Source organism: Manacus vitellinus, unplaced genomic scaffold (assembly GCF_001715985.3).
Source record: "Manacus vitellinus isolate BGI_N305 unplaced genomic scaffold, ASM171598v3 scaffold_4_pilon, whole genome shotgun sequence".
Lineage (NCBI taxonomy): Eukaryota > Metazoa > Chordata > Aves > Passeriformes > Pipridae > Manacus > Manacus vitellinus.
Window position 1 is genome coordinate 43,110,053 of NW_021940604.1, and position 19,467 is coordinate 43,129,519.

The window sequence follows — 19,467 nt, forward strand, 5'->3', positions numbered from 1 at the left end:
AATGTATGGGTTTTAGAAGTTTATTATAAAAAACAATTACATATGTCTACTGATTACACAGTAGTTATCCACAAGTCACTGCAAGAGTAAAAATAAATTCTCTAAAACACTGCCATATTAATTTAAACTTTTTTTTTAATCAGTGCAGTAGAACAAAATTCTACATTGTATCCACCATAGTAATAAACCAACTCATAATATTAAACAATAAAAGCTGGTGACGATAATCATCACGTCAGCAGGAGCACTGCAGCCAGAAAGCCAAGATTCTGGTTTAAACCTTTCATAAGAAGAAATATTTCACAATACACACTGACAAACTGCATATAGCATTCCAACACAAACAGAAAGTAAAATTGAAAATCAGTGCCTTATTAATTAAAGTGTCAAGCAAAATACGCCTTACCTGAGTTATTCCACTGGGAGGGATCTTGTATGACTGCAGCTTTTGCTTCAGTAGCTCAGGATCACTGTGTCGGAATGGGCACCCTGACAGTAAAAAACAAGCAAGCTCACAAACAAGGCTGTTTACTCAGGAGTTAGTGCAGTAAGGCACTCAAGAGACCAGCTAAGCTGTTCCTAATTGCCTAACAGCTTATTAATAGGAAAGTTAATTACCCATGTGTACAACTGCTTAGTTTTTTTTTCTTTTCTTTAAATAATTACTCTACTGCACAGTTATCAGGGTACCACAGGCTCAAGAGTTACATAAAATATCCCACCATAAACAGGTCACAATTCTCATTCACTGACAAGAAAAGGGTTTAAGTTAGTTCCTTACTAACAATGATATCACTGGTACATTTAATAATGGGAAAAAACCAGGAATAGACAAGTAATTTAAAGCACAGTCCATTGTAAAAATACCTCTTTATGAATACCTTATAAAGTTCCACCACCTAAATAACAGTGGAATTTTTTTGTTCCAGAATTAGTTTTGAGACACAGTTGAATGAATGACTTAGTACTAGCATAACAACAGTGAAGTCAGTGGTGGTTTTCCAGAATTCCTGTAGAATTGAACTCATACCTCAGAACACCTCCAATTGGTCATTTCTTAAAGCACCTGTACATTTAAAGTTTCCTAGAACTGCATGACGCAACATTTATAAAAAGAGAAGTTATCAAGTCTGATCTAATGAGAACAGTTCAAAACAACTAGGGTCTAGAAATTAAATACTTAATTTAAAAGACTATAGGATGGAGTAACCTCTCTTTAACAGACAAGGGATTCTGCTGTTTGCAAACATTTGGGATTTTTCCTTAAGGAACTCACCATGATAATCCCCTTGACTTGGTGGATTGGACATGATAATCTTCATGCAGCTGTATGGGGTATAATCAGTTCTCTTTCCTTCTTTGCCATAGCTGTGGCGAATGCTGTAAGCATATCCTTTGTCAAACTAAATAAAAATAGAAGAATAAATTTACATATTGTGCCAGTAATTCTATCTGATCTGCAAATAAAAATATGAAATAACAAAATAAATTTTCCAAACGTACTCAAACTAGGAAAAATACAAATCTAGTTGCTTGCTGTTAGCTTTGGTTTTTATATTACATGAACTTGCATATGAACATATACGTTTTTTACAGACACATGGCAGGAGAAGGGTGTAACTGCATTGATTTAAGGTCTTTTCAGCTGATGCTGTAATGGCTTTAAATATAAGATGATATAAATTTTGAAGCCCACAGCGTCAGTAAATGGAGAAAACATCGTAATTTAAAATCTTTCACAAATGTCCATAAATTGACTGCTTTATCAGGAAAAAAAACCCAGACATACAGATTTCTTTACTCAGGTTCACATTCTTGTTCTCCCAAAGTATAATGCTTCACCTATATTTTGCTTCAGCACCGAAGTTCAATTCATCAGATTCTAAAGTGGAGCATACTTTGCTGATATGAAAAAGATTTTCTCTTTTGTCTACCAATAGACTGCCAACTCCTCCTACGAAATGAAATCTAAAGTAATACAGATGTAATCAAATATTTATCTTAACAGCTGAACACAGAGCTATCAATACATCATTATAGATAAGTCTTGTGCAGAACATTCAATTACACGAGTTGATGTTATTTTTTATATAGCAATAGGTGATATAAAATCTATAGTAGACTCAGATTACTTAACATACAGATTCCATTAAGTTGCATTAAGACATCAAGGAACATTTGTTCAAGTACCATATTTCTAGTCCTAAAAAACACAAATATGATAAAATAATGAAGAATCATATTTAGAATCACACATGCTCAGTCTCTCTTCGCCTCAAAAAACCCCTTGACAATACATAAAAGATCTCTTCTCTTGCTCAATTCCAAATGTTAGCATTAACCTTAAGTAAAATTCTGCACCTGAATCTAGACAATTCCCACAAGAATTTAAGTTTTCTTCTCAACAACCACTTCAAATTAATTTTTTACTCTGGCTCTAGTATTTTACTAACAGAAGACAATGCAATATACTGAGCAAAATCATTCAGGCATGCAACTGCAAGGATACTCTCATTTCTACAGATAAAAGAAGTTCCCTGTTTGGTCGGAGGATGTCCAAATAGTAATTCAGAATATTCAAATACCTATGAAATACCTTGACTAGCTAAAATACGTCAAACATAAAACAGAAATATAAGTGTATAAGTGTATTTTTCTTCATATAGAACACTCCAATTTTTTAAAAATATAGATACCCAAAAATCTATAACTTAATATGCAAGTACATGATAAACGTGTATAAAAATACACACCAACAGTGAGAATAAAACCCTAAATTGCACCTTATTTAAATGGTAAAAAAAAAACCTTCTCCATCAAGATGCTGGTTATAATCAAGCCAATGCATGAAGATGGCTAATATTCAGCACTCATCCCAAATAAGGCTTAAGACATCCAAAGCTCTGAACAAACATTGACTAATTAGTCCTCACTGTGCATTTGACAAAGTGACTTTACTCTACTTTAAAAGATTTTTTTAAAAAGCGGGAAGGGAAAGAAAAGAAAGAGAGAAAACAGCATTTTGTTCTCCAGCATAGCCACAGGCAGAATCCAGCATTCCTATTTAGTCAACCTTTTTGCTCAGAAGACGAAAGAACTGCGTGATTGAATAGTAAATGAACACTACTTTTGATAGCAACAGAGCTGGGCTTACCATCTCTTCACTAGAAGGAAGAGCACAACTGAATGAGGATCTGCTCTAGGTGTGTGCATATACTCAAAAGGCTTGGGAGAAACAGCTCCCCTCCCCTTCACGGGGCAGCAGCAGGGCCAAGTCCTGCCGAAAACCAGCAAATATCAAACAGAAAGACATATGTATTTTAATTTCTAACCCCTGCGTGAATCTGGTAAATTGAATATGGAATCTGTACTCCTGTAGCCACCTATTCTTCTACCCAGAAACTCTGGAATCTTTCCTCCTTTACAAAAGATGAATGAAAACACATTTCATTTGCTTAACGAAGGATATTTGAGCAAGCAATTAAATTAGACTAAATTATTTTTTTTCAAGGGAAAAGCAAATTGTGAATGCTTCAGGATGTAGTGCTTAGTTTCCCAGAAAATTAACACCCCTCTTTAACAGTTCTGTGTACAAAAATCTTGAGCTGTACTTTTCACATCACTTGCCTTAATGCCCACAGAAATTACTTTTACTACCTAACTCATTACTTTATGCTGAGAAGCAGCTCTTGCAGTAAATAGAAACAACAGCTACACAATAACACAACACAGCCTTGGAACAGGTTGGATATTTTCTCCTTGCTTTCTTGTAATCCTGTTTGGTGCTCAAGAGTTTTTGCAGTGGCAGAGAATGACACAGCTACACGGTGCAGGTTGGCACACGCGTTTAGTTGCTTCACTAAGAGCTCTCTCATCCTTGTGGTTCAGCTCTTCTTATCATTGATCAAGTAAACAGGACTTTAGCAGGGCCAGTATCTGACAGGCTGTGTGGTCATCCTCAGTGGGAACAAACCACGAATTGTGGCATTTCATTACAGAAAACACATCCTGCGGAACAGATCTCTCTGGGGAACTAACTCAATGATCAGCCTCATTCTTTCCTAATACTATCACTCTAGGATGTGCATAAACCAGAAAAAAATGGGAGGAGCAACACCTTTTGCTAGCAAAAGCACCAAGGTAAAGTTAGACTTGTCCAAAATATGCAGAAATAAATTATGCACAGCACATTTCATGCATGTAGGTGTTTGCAGGGTCATTCTAACTGCTTATAAATTGTTTGGTTTTAAACTATTTTGGAAAAATAGCTTAAAACCCTATAAAACTATCACTGTCTATTCTAACTGTAATCTACTATAAGAGCATTATAGCAAAAACCTGTAAAAGGTCAAACTCAAATTAGTGATTTGAAAAATCCCAAAAATTTTTTTGTGATTTTTATAAGAAAAATCAGGCTCTTATTGAAGCCTGATATGAACTTGCTCAATAATAATAATGCTGCAGGAGCATGTACATTTCCCTAGTACTCTGTGTGACAGTTTCCACTGAGACAAAAGAAAACAACACAAACCCAAAAAATTATTCTAAAAACACGTATACCTATACATCCCACCACAGTCTATGCTAAATATCAATGGAAACTTACTGCCAAAGTTACAATAAAACAGCAGTACTAAAGCAACATCATTACACTATTGAGTATCTACATGTACTAGTCACTATCTACATGTACTATCTACTGCTGGTCACACTTGACAGCAAGGATTCTCTGCAACTTTTTAACTGTATAGCCACATCTCGACTACCTCAGTTATTTTGCCTCTATTTAGCTCTCTGAGCTTTCCAAAATCTGCAATGCATTTATAATTTATGTGCTGGGTGGATGGGCCACAGCTTTGGCAAGGGAGAAAGTGATCAAGAAATATGTCTCATTTAAGCAGTGAACTGGTTCACACTGAAGCCAAGAAGCTGAGGCAAAGACAGCCCTACCAAAAATTGTCACTTTGATCTTGGAATGTGCAAGCCTAGGCATTAGCAGCAGCGTGAACTTTTGTTTTAAAAGACTGCAAGTCAACTCTCCAAGGTTTAACCTGATCGCTGAAGACAGTGTTTTTTGAGGACTTCTTTTTCCTTCAAGTATGGCTGTAGGATGAATGTGATGTCATCAGCAGTGCACTTCAGATCAGACAAGTGAGTAGTTTTGAGGTTTTATGCACCAGCATTTGCTGTAATGAACTGAGGTGTCCAGTGTACGGTACTGAATGTACTAATGATACTCTGCATCCTGATGGCACTGAGGCTTTCTTAGACTTCTTATCCCTATAAGAAACTAAGCTCTTAGCACTGATTAATAGGACAAAACCAATAGTCCAAAGTCAGAATGAAGGAGGTTTGCAGGACTGTTCACTGGGTATTGATAAGTGTACTGTAGAAAGGAAGTTACATTTTGCTTTTATGTGGTATATTCACAGGAGTATCAGAATGAAGCAGATTCACTTGCCTAATAAATATTAGTTAAGACACACATACTGTATTAGGTAGCCTTCACTAGAATATATACAAGTCATAAACTAAGGCATAAATAAAAAGGGATATATATATATATATGTGTGTGTGTGTGTGTGTGTGTGTGTGTGTGTGTGTGTGTGTGTGAGTGTCATGGTTTAGGAACGTTACTCCCCAATTCAGTTCTCCCAAAGAGAATCCAAACCACACTTTTACTTGCTCCCCCTTTTACCCTCCCTCTTCCCACTCTGGCAGGATGGAGTTGAGAATTGGAGGCACAAAAGGTGAAAGTCACGGGGTGAGATAAGAACAATTGACTGCAATGAGATATGAAAGCAAATAGTAACACACCAATACTAATAACATAAAGTGTAAGATAAAGAAATGATCTACACAGAAAACCTGCTGTGGTGGGTTGACCTTGGCTGGACGCCAGGTGCCCACCAAGACGCTCTATCACTTCCCTTCCCAACCTGACAAGGGGGAAAGAATAAGATGTAAAACGACCTGTAGATTGGAATAAGGCAGGTTACCAAAGCAAAAGAGAAAATTTGCATGTGCACAAGTGAAGAGGAAAATAACAAGGTTTATTCTCTACTTCCCATTAGCAAGCGGTGTTTGGCTATTTTCCTGGGAAGCAGGGCTTCTGCACATGGAGTGGTTGTTCCAGAAGGCAAACACTGTAAACAATTAATGCCTCCCCCCCTTCCTCCTCCTTTTATATCTGAGCTGAGGTCGTATGGTATGGAATATCCCTTTGCTTAGTTTGGGTCATTTGGTCTCCTTGTGTCCCCTCCCAGGATCTTGCCCGTCCCTCCGTCCTCCCTCCTTTCAATGGGGTGTGCAGGGGGAGGAATGTCAAGAGACAGTGCTGATGCTGTGGGTGCTCTGCTCAGCAGTACCAAAACACTGGTGTGTTATCAACACCCTTCTAGACACCAATGCAAAGCACGGCACTCTGAGGGCTGCTATGAGGAAATGAATTCCATGTCAGCCACACTGAATACACTCACGACAAATACCAACTGGCTCCTCCCCACCACGCCTTCTCCCAGCCTGAAACCACATCCTCCTTCTCGGGAGCAAGAGTCCCTTATTCCCACTCCTTGCAAAGCCATGAGGTGGTATCAAATAACATCTGGGCCTTAGCCACATCCCCCTCTTGGCTACTGTAAAAAATTAACCAAGTCCTGGCCAAACCAAGGACAATATGGGTATATATGTATAAGCTATAAATCTGCAATTGGTATAGCCTAATACCAGGCTACCAGGTTCCAGATAGGAACTTAAGGAAATGCTAGTTTCACATAAACGCATACAAGATCTTGAGATATGGAATGAGGATGTACATCAAATGGACCATTTGGCAGGTGTATGCTCTCCTTTGAAGAAAAGTTTTCATCAAACAAAGCAGTGAAGGATGGGTCATGTGTGCCTCGGAATTATCAGTTTGATATAAATGAATACTCTTCCAAAGGAGAACAACAAGAAACAACATTCCCAAGGCACTCCAGTCACTAAACAATAAGCATCATGTCATCACTGACAGTTACCTTCCTTATATCACTTGTCATATCTGCACATTTGTATCTGGAAAGATACAAATTTTGTTATCAATTCTGATATTCAGCATGCATATGAGGATGAAAAATAATTTGCTGACATGTCTTTCAAGCCCTGCATGCTTAGGTTCACACTTCCACGAAACTTTCAGTTAAAATTACTTTTGTATACTCATGTAAGTTTTTATGCATCTGTTCCTTACAGTACTGGGATATTTATTTATTTGAAGTCTAACAACTGAGCAAAATGACTGCATTAATTTTGTCTAGCTTCTTGGCTGACCACCAGATTAGTTCCAACTCTGCAAACAAATGGTTTAACACCTCTTTTTTTTGAACAGTCATTGGGTAATTTCCTGTCTAAAACTGTTGAGCCTCTATAGATAACAGCATCAAATTCATAAATTTATCACACATAGTTGCATATCTTCTGAAATAATTGGTTCACTTTTCCATTAATTTCCCAGGTAGTTGCTCAAATCATTACCGTTGACACTGCTTAGCTGGCATATCTTCATCCAAGCAACTTTTTTTTAAGCTCATTCTTAAAATAACCTCAACTTGAGATCATCAAGCACAGTTGTCATTTAGGAGCAAAAATAAATGCTTCTCTATCTACCAACAACAAAAATTTACCCTAAATTATCAACCCATAGCACAATTTCTACCTTAAGGGCACAGATCTGAGTCAGGAGCTAAATTTGAGCTGGAAAACTAGAAAGTTGTGTGGCAGTCAGCACAGACCAATTCACAGCAAGTACAAGAAACTTCTTCCCCTTCAATTTCAGTATTTCTAAACCTCATGAGGCAAAAACCACTTTGCCCTGGAGATGGCTTCATCTACCCCAAGGAAATCAGACACGTTGTATACTACACACAAGTGTAAGCTGCATGGTTGATGAACTAGCAAAAATATGATACTGTGGGGTTTTATTTACAGCAGTTTAAGCTTTTCTTAATATAACTTACCTAAGTACAATTTAGGTACACAATTTCCAAACACCTCTTGAACTCTGTCAGTCTTGGTGCCGTGACCACTTCTCTGGGGAGCCTGTCCCAGTGCCCAACCACCCTCTGGGTGAAGAATCTTTTTCTAATATCCAACATAAACCTCCCCTGACACAACTTCAGGCTGTTCCCTCGGGTCCTGTCACTGGTCACCACAGAGAAGTGATCACTGTCTGCCCCTCCTCTTCCCCTCACAAAGAGCCTTGGGGAACACCACTTGTGACTAGCTTCCAGCTGGATGTAACTCATTCACCACCACTCTCTGGGCTCAGCCATCCAGCCAGTTTTTTACCCAGCAGTGTGTCCTAGTTAGAATAGCTGGGACCAGTTCATCACTGGATGGGTGTAACCCAAAACTGTGTATTCTATAGCCTTCCATGCCATTTCCCAGAAACTGGTATCAATAGACCATTTACACCCTCTGCCCAGAGCAGCCTGACTCCTTAGGCTATAAACTGGGTGTTAAGAGGCCTGCAAGATAAGAGAATGCTCCTGTCCTCACACCCATCGTGGAACTCCCTGCCCTGAGGGAGGTACTGGGCATTCCTGCCTGAACTGGAGGATATAAATAATCTTAGAGTCTTGGGACTTTTTTAACCACTCGTGAGATCCAGAGGAAGACTGCAGATCATTGCTCTCAACCAGACTGCAGACCACCACTCTCGACTGGACTGCAACCACCACTTTTCAACCAGACTGCAATCACCACTCTTGACCAGAGTGCAACAGCACTCTCACCAGCAGGTTTTTTCCTCTCCTTTTACTTTGGACTCAGGGGGCCCAAAGAACACCACTCTGTTCATGCCCCAGGGTGCTGGGTTATACATTTGGGTTTTGTGGGTTAAAACCAACTGTTTGTCTATATAATCGTATTTAGTGTATTATTTTATTAAATTGTTATTCTGACTTATAATCTCTCCTTTGAGTTGAGTTCATTTCCCCTGTTGGTTTACCTTTAAACCAGCACACAGTGTCCCCGCCCAAGCTATGAGTCTGAGTTTCTCCAGGAAAACGCTGTGGGAAATGGTCAAAGGCTTTACTAAATACTACGTAGACAACATCCACAGCTTTTCCCTCATCCTCTGAGTCACTTTGTCATAGAAGAAGATGTGGTTGGTCAAGCAGGACCCGCCTTTCATAATCACATCCTTAAGCAAGAAAATAAATGTATTAGATGGTAATTAACACTGAACTGGCAGTGAGAACTTCTGCTGCTTCGTTTTTAAATAGAACACAATATTAAATTTAATTTTCAACAAGAATTGAAACACTTGAATTAAAATGGCAATATTTGACAGCACCATAAGAGATATTGTGCTTTTCCTAAGTATCTATAAAAATATATTGGCACTTTCCTTCAAATAACAAATGAACACTGAAACCCGACTACTGTAAACATGTTTAACTTTCAACAGATTTCTGCAGACCACCTCTACAGTTTTAAGGAACTATTAAGGTTTAATATCAGAGAACAATCTTGAATTCTTTACTAAGTATTTACTCCCTAACAAACTCGTTTAGATAGTTTGACGTAAGATGAAAAAAAAACAAAACCTAATAAACAAGTTCTAAAGCAAGGAATCTCATTCAGTTAAATAAAAAAACCCCCTCCACTCTCCTGGTATTCCATCAATTACAAGTACACCAATGCCGTTCAGATTTTTCTGCTGATGTTTTTCAATCGGTTTTTCTCACATTTCAATATTCAAAGAAGTTAACAGATGTAATTTGAAAGTTTATCTTTCAGCAGAAGGTAAGGGAGAAAGTAAACGGGCTATTCATGTTATCAGAAGTGGCAGATAGAGAATAAGAGTCCCCAAAACAATCAATGGCAAAGGAAAACACAAAAAGCATTATCACCAAGAGAGGTGTAAGAGCATTAACGGATTGCAGAGTAGACAGAAATTTGGCATGCGGTACAACAAAAAATATCTAAGAAAGTGAAACAGAAGTAGAACAGTAACTAATTGTTTGCATCTACAGGAATAAGATTCAGCTCCAGACATCTACATCCAGACGTCTCCCATTATTGTCAGTGGAGGTCAATGCAATCAGAGGAGTCTGGGGAGCAATTCCATTTGCCCTAACATAGGCAGCTAGGGGCTCGTTAAATAAATTATTCTCCACCACAACACTATTGACTGTATAGGCTAGATCTCTACTGATCATAATGGCAGCTTATAATCCAAATGTAAAGAATATGTATACCAAGGAAAAATTCAAGAAAAGAAATTCAGTAAGTCTGTATTAAAACTTGGAGAAATCCTTCCTTATATGTATACCACAGCAGCATGTATTAGAAGTTTCCAGAGAAGATGCATGAAGACAGTCAAGGGACCCCTGCAAAGTCTAAAAACTGATTTCCTACTGCTTATTCAAGTTGTATCAATACCCAAAACAAGAACACTCCCATATAATGTTCTGTAGTTTTATTTGAGCACAGTGAACACGTAACGTATTTACAGACTCACGTAGCTCATGATACTATGACCATATGCTGTAGCATATACTGTAACCCAGACTAACATGTACAATAAAAACCTAAACATATGGGGAAAGAATAGGAAAGAAAATGGATGTCAGCGTGGAGACGTGTCACTTTGTGAAGAAACATGAAATGCATCCAGTTAGACTCTGATTATAAGACTAACCAGCAATAAAATGCAGGACTGGGATGTGACGTTCAAGCTGCACGCTGACAGAGGGTTTATTATTCTCACTAGTCCATCACAACATCTTCAAGGATAGGGATGAGAAGACACCCTTTATCAGACCAGATAGGTCTGCAATAGGCCAAATCTGGAATGGATTTTGGAAGAGATTTAGAGTAAAGTCCCTACTTTTGGTTCCAGCTCATACCTGAGGTACTTAAAATATCTGCTTCTTGAAAAATAGTCCAAAATGTTACCATGTCCAATTGTTATCGTTTAACTCAACAGTCTGGCATAGTAGGCTCCTTCATTCTAGGGATAGTAGTTTTCCTCATAAGGAAGGAGAAAGAGCATACCAGAAATCAAAGCTATCCAAGTACCTATACTACAATTTGAAAATTTAGCAGGACATGAGGACTTCCCAGGTTGTTGGGACAGCGGAAGAAAAACTCACAAATGAGAGAAGGTCTGAGGAAAAATTGTCTTGGCCATTCCAGACAATCTCAATTAGAAGGACTTGCCACATTTTGAACAGGACTCTTGGTATTAAAACAACAGATGTTTCAAAGCACAGCACCAGAAATGAGCCCAAGTGAACAGTGCATATTGGCCTGCTCTTGAAGAGTGCTCCTGGTAAGAGCTGCAATTCACCTTTGCTAGGATGCTCTAGATAAATTGATCACCGGAAAAAAAAAATCAAATAATTCTTAAAATAAAACTACAAGGAGGCTGAGTAATTAATATATTTCCTCAGGTTGATAAGTATTCCTTAAGTGTACCCTAGAAACATGTAGACTTAACTTTTTTGATGCAGTAATAAAAGAATGAAAAAAGGCATTAAAACACAAAACCATACATGGATAATTGATGTTTGTCAACCCCTATGAACATAGAGAGATATTAGCCTCTGTGTGATGATGCTAGATATTGGAGCTCTCCAAACAGCATAGTTTGGCTCAAGATTGCTGGCATTCTCTCTGTAAAAACTCTGCTGTAAAAACAGATTTTTTTTTTATTAACAGCCCAATAAAAGACAAAATTACATTTTAAGATAATGATCAAGGAAAACAAAAGTGAAGAAAAGCAGAGAGGAGCCCTTGCTGTCATAATAAAGAGAACTGCTTACATATAAGGAACATTTTATATTCTATCTTATGTAAAATGCACTATAATCAAGATGTATTTGAACTCTAGACTGCAATTATGACAAAAGCCTTTCTGCGTTCGACAGAAGAAAGCTTGTTTTAGAAATACACAAGACTATTTTCCTATCTTTTTTTTTTAAACTTTTGTTAATTCATCATTAAAAGATGACTTGACTAAAAGATTACCTGACTGCAGGGAGAATGGGAACAGAAGAATAAAGAAGGTCTGGCTCAGAAGTAACTTCTGTTACTCAGAAGTAACACGCACTTAATTTTATAGTGCCTGCTGTAAAGCTCTAAAACCAGGGAAATAACTCTGGTAACAAAGTACAAGAAGGAGCCCAACTATTGTAATTGCTTTTTTAAAAAAAAGTTACTTAGAGTTTCACTAGTATTGCCCCAGTTCTGATGCACCAAACCCAACTCCATTAAGTAGATGAATCAGAAAAAGAAAATAATTGGCATTTAAACATAAAACTTGCCATAAAGACCACATGCTTCTGCTCCCACATGTGCAGCAGGGAACCAAAAGAAAAGAAAAAGAAAACAAAAAAAACCAAATTATATTTGAGGGACATTGTGTTTTTCTCCTTTCTGAGTGGACTTAAAGAGAGATACAGGAAACAGTAAAAGCTCAGAGCACACCACATTACAAAGAATTCAGTGTCACAGCTAAATAGCATTGTACATTTCATACAAAATCAGAACACAAACTTCTTTCAAGAAGTAGTAACCTCTATCATGTTGAAATACTTAAGCCATATCATGGTAATTTCACTTTCCTAAATCAATATATTAAATTTTCAAAACACAATTGTGCATAGAACAAATAATCTATGAGCTGTTTTGTCTTTATTCATCAGCAGATTTTAAAGACGTGGCAGAATGTTAAATTAATTCTGAAAGCAAAAGTACATTTTTATTTACATTGTGCCTACTGTGGTATATCAGCAGAGTGCACATTTGATACAACATGCTGCTTTTCTGGATGACCGAATATGAAATACAGCCATAATTTACTGGCTGAATATAGACAGATGGAATATGACAGTTATATGATATTACAACAATTACACAGACATTATCAAACAAGAAGGCAAAGTATACAGGATTCTGGGATTTGCTTTGGAAGTTAGTTTATTTGAATGCTTAATAAAATAATTTAAAAATATTCTTATAAACAATTATATCAAGATTGAGAAACTATTCTATCGAAACTTTTCTGTTCAAAAAGCAGAGGAACTCAACTGGAAGAGACCTGCTATGCAATTCAGCTTGCCATTCAGGTGATACAGACCAAAAGATTTGCATCTCAAAGCCAGTTATCCCCAGTCTTACTTGGGGTAAATAGCCAAAGAGCTTAAGTACAATAACTGGTGGTGTGTGTGGCAACATACCACAGGTATTTTTCAGCAGATGGCTAGAGAGAGAGCTGTATGGTTAAGATGTTCGAAAGACCCAGCTAAAGGTTCTATATTTGGTGACATTCAGATCCTTCACAATCCCTCAACACAGAAATTTATCAACCAGATAGGTAAATCCATCCATTACTTTTCTTAAAATGTCATGGAATGACTTTCTCGCTGCTGCTGTGAGTGCCAATAAAAGAGAAACCTCTTCTGACAAGTACACAGTCTTTCTACACCTATAATAAAGTGCAAGACTGACAAGCAGTTCAAGACTACAAAAGGAATCTTACAAAATTCAAGGTCTGGCTTCAACATCTGTTTTTATACATACAATTCTAAAAAGACACTACAGCATGGAATATCTACAGCAATGTGTGTTGCTGGGAATAAAACAAGTCATAAGAGAGCAGATTCTGATCTAAATTAGTTTTAGTACAGGAAAGATAATTATTGCTTTCACTCTTTTCAGTGCAAGAACCTTATCACTAATCAGCTCATACATTAGCTTACTAAACATAGATTTTGGTGCCTAATATGTAACAACTACAAAAACTGATCCTATTTCTTTTTACGGTAGCTAGTACAGTTAAAAACATCACTAAAATTATGCCAGCACTGTAATTGATGTCCTGGAAGAGCAATTATGTAGCTAGAGCTCTTCTCTGTCCTCAAGACATGCCACAGGCTGCAAGACTGTCCAAAATTTTCCCTTTTAATGCAAGTCATATGATGAAAACTGAAAATCAAAAGTAAAGGCAGATACATTTTTAACAGGTTAAAAAAAAGCTGAACAAATGAAAGTACTTTAAAGTGAATAATCATGGGAAAATGCCACCATAACTTTGGCTTCACAACAAAGACTGGAGAATTCCAGTTTTAACTAGAATAATTAAGAAAATTGAAAAGCACAATCGCGTGCTTGGAGTGAAAGAGCACACATTTTCACCATAGTACTTATTATTGTGATCCCTATTTATGTGCCCACACAATAACCTTCATGTATATCATAGTTTAATATTGTATTATGTTTCCTAGTCTGTATCATCAGATGGTCTATTAGAATAACACCCATGAAACAAAAATAAGGTGAAAAATAATGGTTTTATAACAAGTCCATTTCTTTTAAGAAATACTGCTTTAAGATTTTGAATCTATTATGCAAAAACTAACACTTTTTTAATTATAAGGTTTTTTAAAAAACAAAGTTTCTGTAACAAAAAATTAAAATATAAAATGACACTGAAATGGATTTTTATCAATATTCAATAAGCTTAGATAACTGTAAGATACACTGATATGCTGATTTGTAATTTGAGACTTGAGAAAAGAAAGTTTCAGAGGGAAATACACAGAAATATGACTGAGCTTAATATGCATCCACATTAGCTACAGAGCATAATTAAAACGTAATTATGGCCCAAAGACACTTCCATTTTAGCATCCTTTGATAAATCTTGGGTTTCAAAGGTCAGGCAGTATTGTTTGAAGTAAAATAAATCCCTACAAGTAAGGGGTAAAGAAGTGTTTGGTTTGGTTTTATTCCTTATAGAGCTCAGAACTCCAGATGTGGCAGTCAAAACAAAATTCTAATGCACACTGAAAGAAAACAGTACCAAATGAAGTTGCAGATTATTCACCCGCCAAAAGGAACTGAAACAGCATCTACCACTGGGAGGTGGGGGGTGAGTCTGTGTGTTTGTTTATATATTTATGTTTACATAAAGTTATAAGTTAACAGTACCTTTTCAGGGATGACGATGTACATAGCTTATGGGCAAGAATGGTGAAAAAATGTATTACTTTCATCTTATTTTCCTGAAGTAAGAGGTAGGACACTTCCACCAAGCATCACAAAGAATACCTGATCTTATATTCACATCTGATTTCTCATCATCTGACTTCCTATATGTCAGCCAGAGCTACGATGTGCTTAATTTACTTGTCTAATTTGGAAATAAAAGTAAAATAAACTATAAGACGAACAGCCACAGAACAAGTCTATATTTTTAGTTTATTAAAGAGACCAGAGCAGTAACACCTACAAACTTGCATATATTTGTGTGAAGACTGTGAACAATGTAGATGCTGCTGGTAAATCCCTTTGCATCAAAGTCAGAATTTTTTATCTGTCAGGAAAGCAGAATCGTACCAACTGCTTTATAAAACTTGTATCATTAATCCTATCAGGCATCCATAAATACAAGATGGCATGTTATTTTAATGACAGCAATTTCATACTATTATTTGTATCTAAGTCCTAATAAAAATCAATATCTGATGCAAACTTTATTTTGATTTGATCTCACAATGTTTAATTAAACAGGAAGCACAAAGTTATCTCTAGCTCTGATTACATGAGCTAATTTTCTGCAGTCTTTACAGAGTGGTTGTGTCCACATGACTAAATAGAAGTAACACTGACAGCGCTAATAGGGACTTCCCCTTAGCCAAGGGCCAGGGTTATATCTTTACAGGCACTGCTAATCATATATACATTTGATACAGTCAGTGAGGAATCTTAGCAGATGACTTAGCAGAATTTAACAGTACTCTGCAAGAAGTTATTCAAGTATGACGACAGAATCATTTAGGATAGAAAAGACCTCTAAGATCGAGTCCAATCATAAACCTAACACTGCCAAATCCACCACTAAGCCAGGTCCCTCAGCATTCTGCTTCTTGGAATACAATCAAATGCAACTCCTGTGAGTGTGCGTTCTCAGTCCTCTCGATTCCAGAATCCATGACAGATCTCCTTCCTACTGCTTTGGTCAATAGGTATACAAAACAAACTGACAGAAACTAAGTCATGCAGACCAGTGTGTCAGTAATATGTTAGCAGTACTCAGATAAGCTTTCAAAATTCTGAAACCCTCTAAAAGAGAAGGGAGTAGAATGCTAGCAAGCACAAATGGATGTGCACAGCACACAAAGGACAAGTTCCCACCTATAAAACACAACTTTAAATAAAAATGATAATATATGATTGCAACAATCTTGTTTAGAATTAACACACATACTATGAGACATTATGCCAAAAATAACCCAATTTTAATGGCAATTGAAGCTTATTTTCATTCAGCTAAAGAATTCAACATATAATAATGTTGCAAATGGAATGTAATTTTACCAATAAATACTAAAAATTATTCACTCAAAATCTTTAAAATCCACTTTTTCTACCTCACTACAACTAGAGCATGAAATCATAAATTCCAAATTACCAAAGACAAATACAGATAGCAAGTGGTTCTACTGAAACTAATTTTTACAGTCACTGGTGGAAGGAAAAAAAATATTTTTCATTTTATGATAAGTTTAACACAAAAATACAATTTAATCAAGAAATTGAATATCCAGACCCCTGATAACTGATGAAAGCAAGAACAATGCTCTTTACGATATTAATGCCTCATTACCATGACATACTACTCCACTTGTAGTGAATTCAGGAGATTTTACAGCTAATACATGTTGCATATTTATTAAACATTTTTTTAATATATCATAGAAGAGAAAAAACATTTTTTTTCAGGTTCTATAGTAGCCTTTATTTATCTCAGGAGAATTCAAGCCTGGCTACCTATTTACATGACTGATGTATAATTTTTTAAAAATGAGATTTTAATCCACATAGAGGGATTTCAATTATATTTAAACTTTTATCTCTTAGATATTAAATATGGAGGCTTGCTGTTCAACATGCTTCAGATTTGTAAAGTTTAAATAATTCAAGAATAAAAGTAACAAGTTACATTCAATTAAAATTAAAAATGCGACAAAATAAAGATCCTTTTCTGATTTATGAATCAAAAGATGTTCCCAAAATAGTAGGCAGCAATACCCAATATAAAGGGGGCAAGTAAAAAATAAAAATCTAACAGCAAATCAGCCCCCAAATCTCAAACAAATGAGAAAGTAAAATACCAAAACCAAACATAACCAACTGATTGATAAAGAAAATATTCCTAGGGATTTGAGGAGGTGGAGGTTATTTTAAAGAACCACGCATTATAAATTGGAATAGTTGGAGACAGATTGGGATAAACTGGGGATAGTTGTACATGCTTAAAAGCACTGACCTGGCAGATTATCAATTGTCTATTTCTATTTTCATTTAAATACACAGGGCTTTTTAATGATATAATTGTATAGACTGACAAAGCATTAGAGCATAAGCACTTCCAATGTATATCTATAAATTACATTTGTTTATTCCTTACAATCTTGTCTCCCTCTAGTGCCTGGCTCTCACAAAAATGTACTTCCACCTGGATTCAGACTTGTCTGCAGAATCACAGGGTAATTCAGGCTGGAAAGGATTTCATGAGATCTCAAGTCCAGGCTTACTCTCACAGAATTTCTGGCTGGCCTTGGCAGAAACATTCATCACCAGCTGTTTGCAATCAAGGTAAAGTCTCACTTAACTCCAGACTCAAGAACCCCCTAAGATCATCTGGAAAAAAAATTGAAGAGCCAAGAAAATCAAGTCACTGGAACTATCTCATTGGGACGTATCTTCATCCCAAAGTTTCATCACTTAAAAGAGTAGGAGACTTATTCCTTTGCATATTGATGCACTATATGGCCATCACATTGTCTGTCCTCAGTTTCATACAAGATCATCATGTGTGGAAGAAACATCTAAAAAAATATTAATCAACTGAAGTTCAAAAGTTTAATTATCAAGGGTTTGTTTCTTTACCAACAACAGACTCTGATCAAGGTTTAATCTGTGTAAACTTTTCTCTTTCCTCTTCCAACAAAATGGCTTGTCATGAGGACCTTCACTAGGGGGAAGGGATGAAGAGGAATCTCTGACCACAAGAAAACTACCTGCTTCTTGCCATTTGTGATCAACTGCTATAGAAAACAACAAGCCATATGAAACTGCAGTAAGTTGATTTGGAAAACTGAGTCAGAAAGAATGAGATGCTCCACTAGCCTGAGCGTCGCCACATCTGAGGAAAGAGTCCGAAAATACAAGGGCTAAAGAGCCATGCCTTTTTTTCAATAAGAAGACACAAGGACAAGAAAGCTTTTCTATCATCAGGATAATTTTTAGTAACACTTAAGTTCTGGAGATTTATTAAATAAATAAACCCCCAAACTCATGTACAGTTATAAGATGCACCTCAGTAGTATATGCAACAATAATAAAAGCCAATGCCATATCAAATTGCAATATCAAAGGAATTATTTTTCAACACAGAAGTGCACAACTAGCAACTGTTCTTCTGTACACAGCAGTAAATAATCAGAGTACTAGAAGAGAGCATTTTGTACCACCATACACCAATTACTGCTAAGAAAGAGAATATATATCACAAGTATATATACAGCAAAAGAAAGCAAAAAGTGATGGGCTGCCTTAAAGTCTCCCATCTGTATCAAAACCAAGATTCCAAGCTATTAGCTAAAGAAGTAACTGAATAATCCCTCAAAGAAACTGATTCTCCATCCCTTCTTTCCTTTGTTTGAAGTACTGCATTATCTTTCAACTCTTCCTTTTCACATTCACAGACTAATCATACAAAAATATCTGAAACCAGTAACAACCAATTAATGATCTCCACTATAATGATCTTTACGACTAAGGACTTTATTTTCAACTATTAAATAATTTTTACATATGTACTGTAATTATTTCATTTGTCTTGTCATCTTATTACTTTTGTATTTCAAGTATTTTTAAAGCACACTGGAGTTACGTGTTCCCCTACCCCCCCACTACGTTTTCGGATTGGATGGGGAGTTTTTAAGCATGAAGGACAGAATGCGAAAGAATCTATGAGAATTAATATCTGTTTGGAGTAAGATTATAATTTATAGAAAAAACAAACCAGTCTTAAAACAATACTGAGGTTATGAAGCCAATTGGCACAACCATTCAGTCAGAAGTAACGCATCTACCATTATTTGGCAGTTGATCCTTTCATCTGAACAAGAATAATTCACCATTTAGGCACTCTTAACCTAGCAATCTGCAGAGTAATTTTAATTGCAGTGGCTAAACAAAAAAAAAGGTTCATTTTGCACTCTGCATTTGTCTCTTTGTGAACATGCCAGCACATGATCATTCCTCATCACCCCACCAACAGAGCATATGTACCAGTTTCAGTGCTTTCTTTATAGGCAGTACTTGATTATTTTTTTCCCCCACTAACTACATGGTGTCACACTTCACTTACAATATACTTCACAGATTCCTCTCTAAAGGTAAAAT

The 19,467-nt window shown here is 36.5% G+C and overlaps 1 protein-coding gene across 1 annotated transcript in view; it reads right to left on the bottom strand.

Annotated features, from left to right (window-relative positions):
• PRIM2 (DNA primase subunit 2) overlaps window positions 1-19,467 on the bottom strand; it is a 97,073-nt gene that overhangs the window by 12,384 nt on the left and 65,222 nt on the right. Inside the window, exons 10-11 of the mRNA XM_029962835.1 lie at window positions 1,277-1,403; window positions 407-489 (exon numbers count right to left, since the gene is read on the bottom strand). Of these exons, the coding sequence (XP_029818695.1) occupies window positions 407-489; window positions 1,277-1,403 (210 nt within the window). The remainder of the gene's footprint in view (window positions 1-406; window positions 490-1,276; window positions 1,404-19,467) is intronic.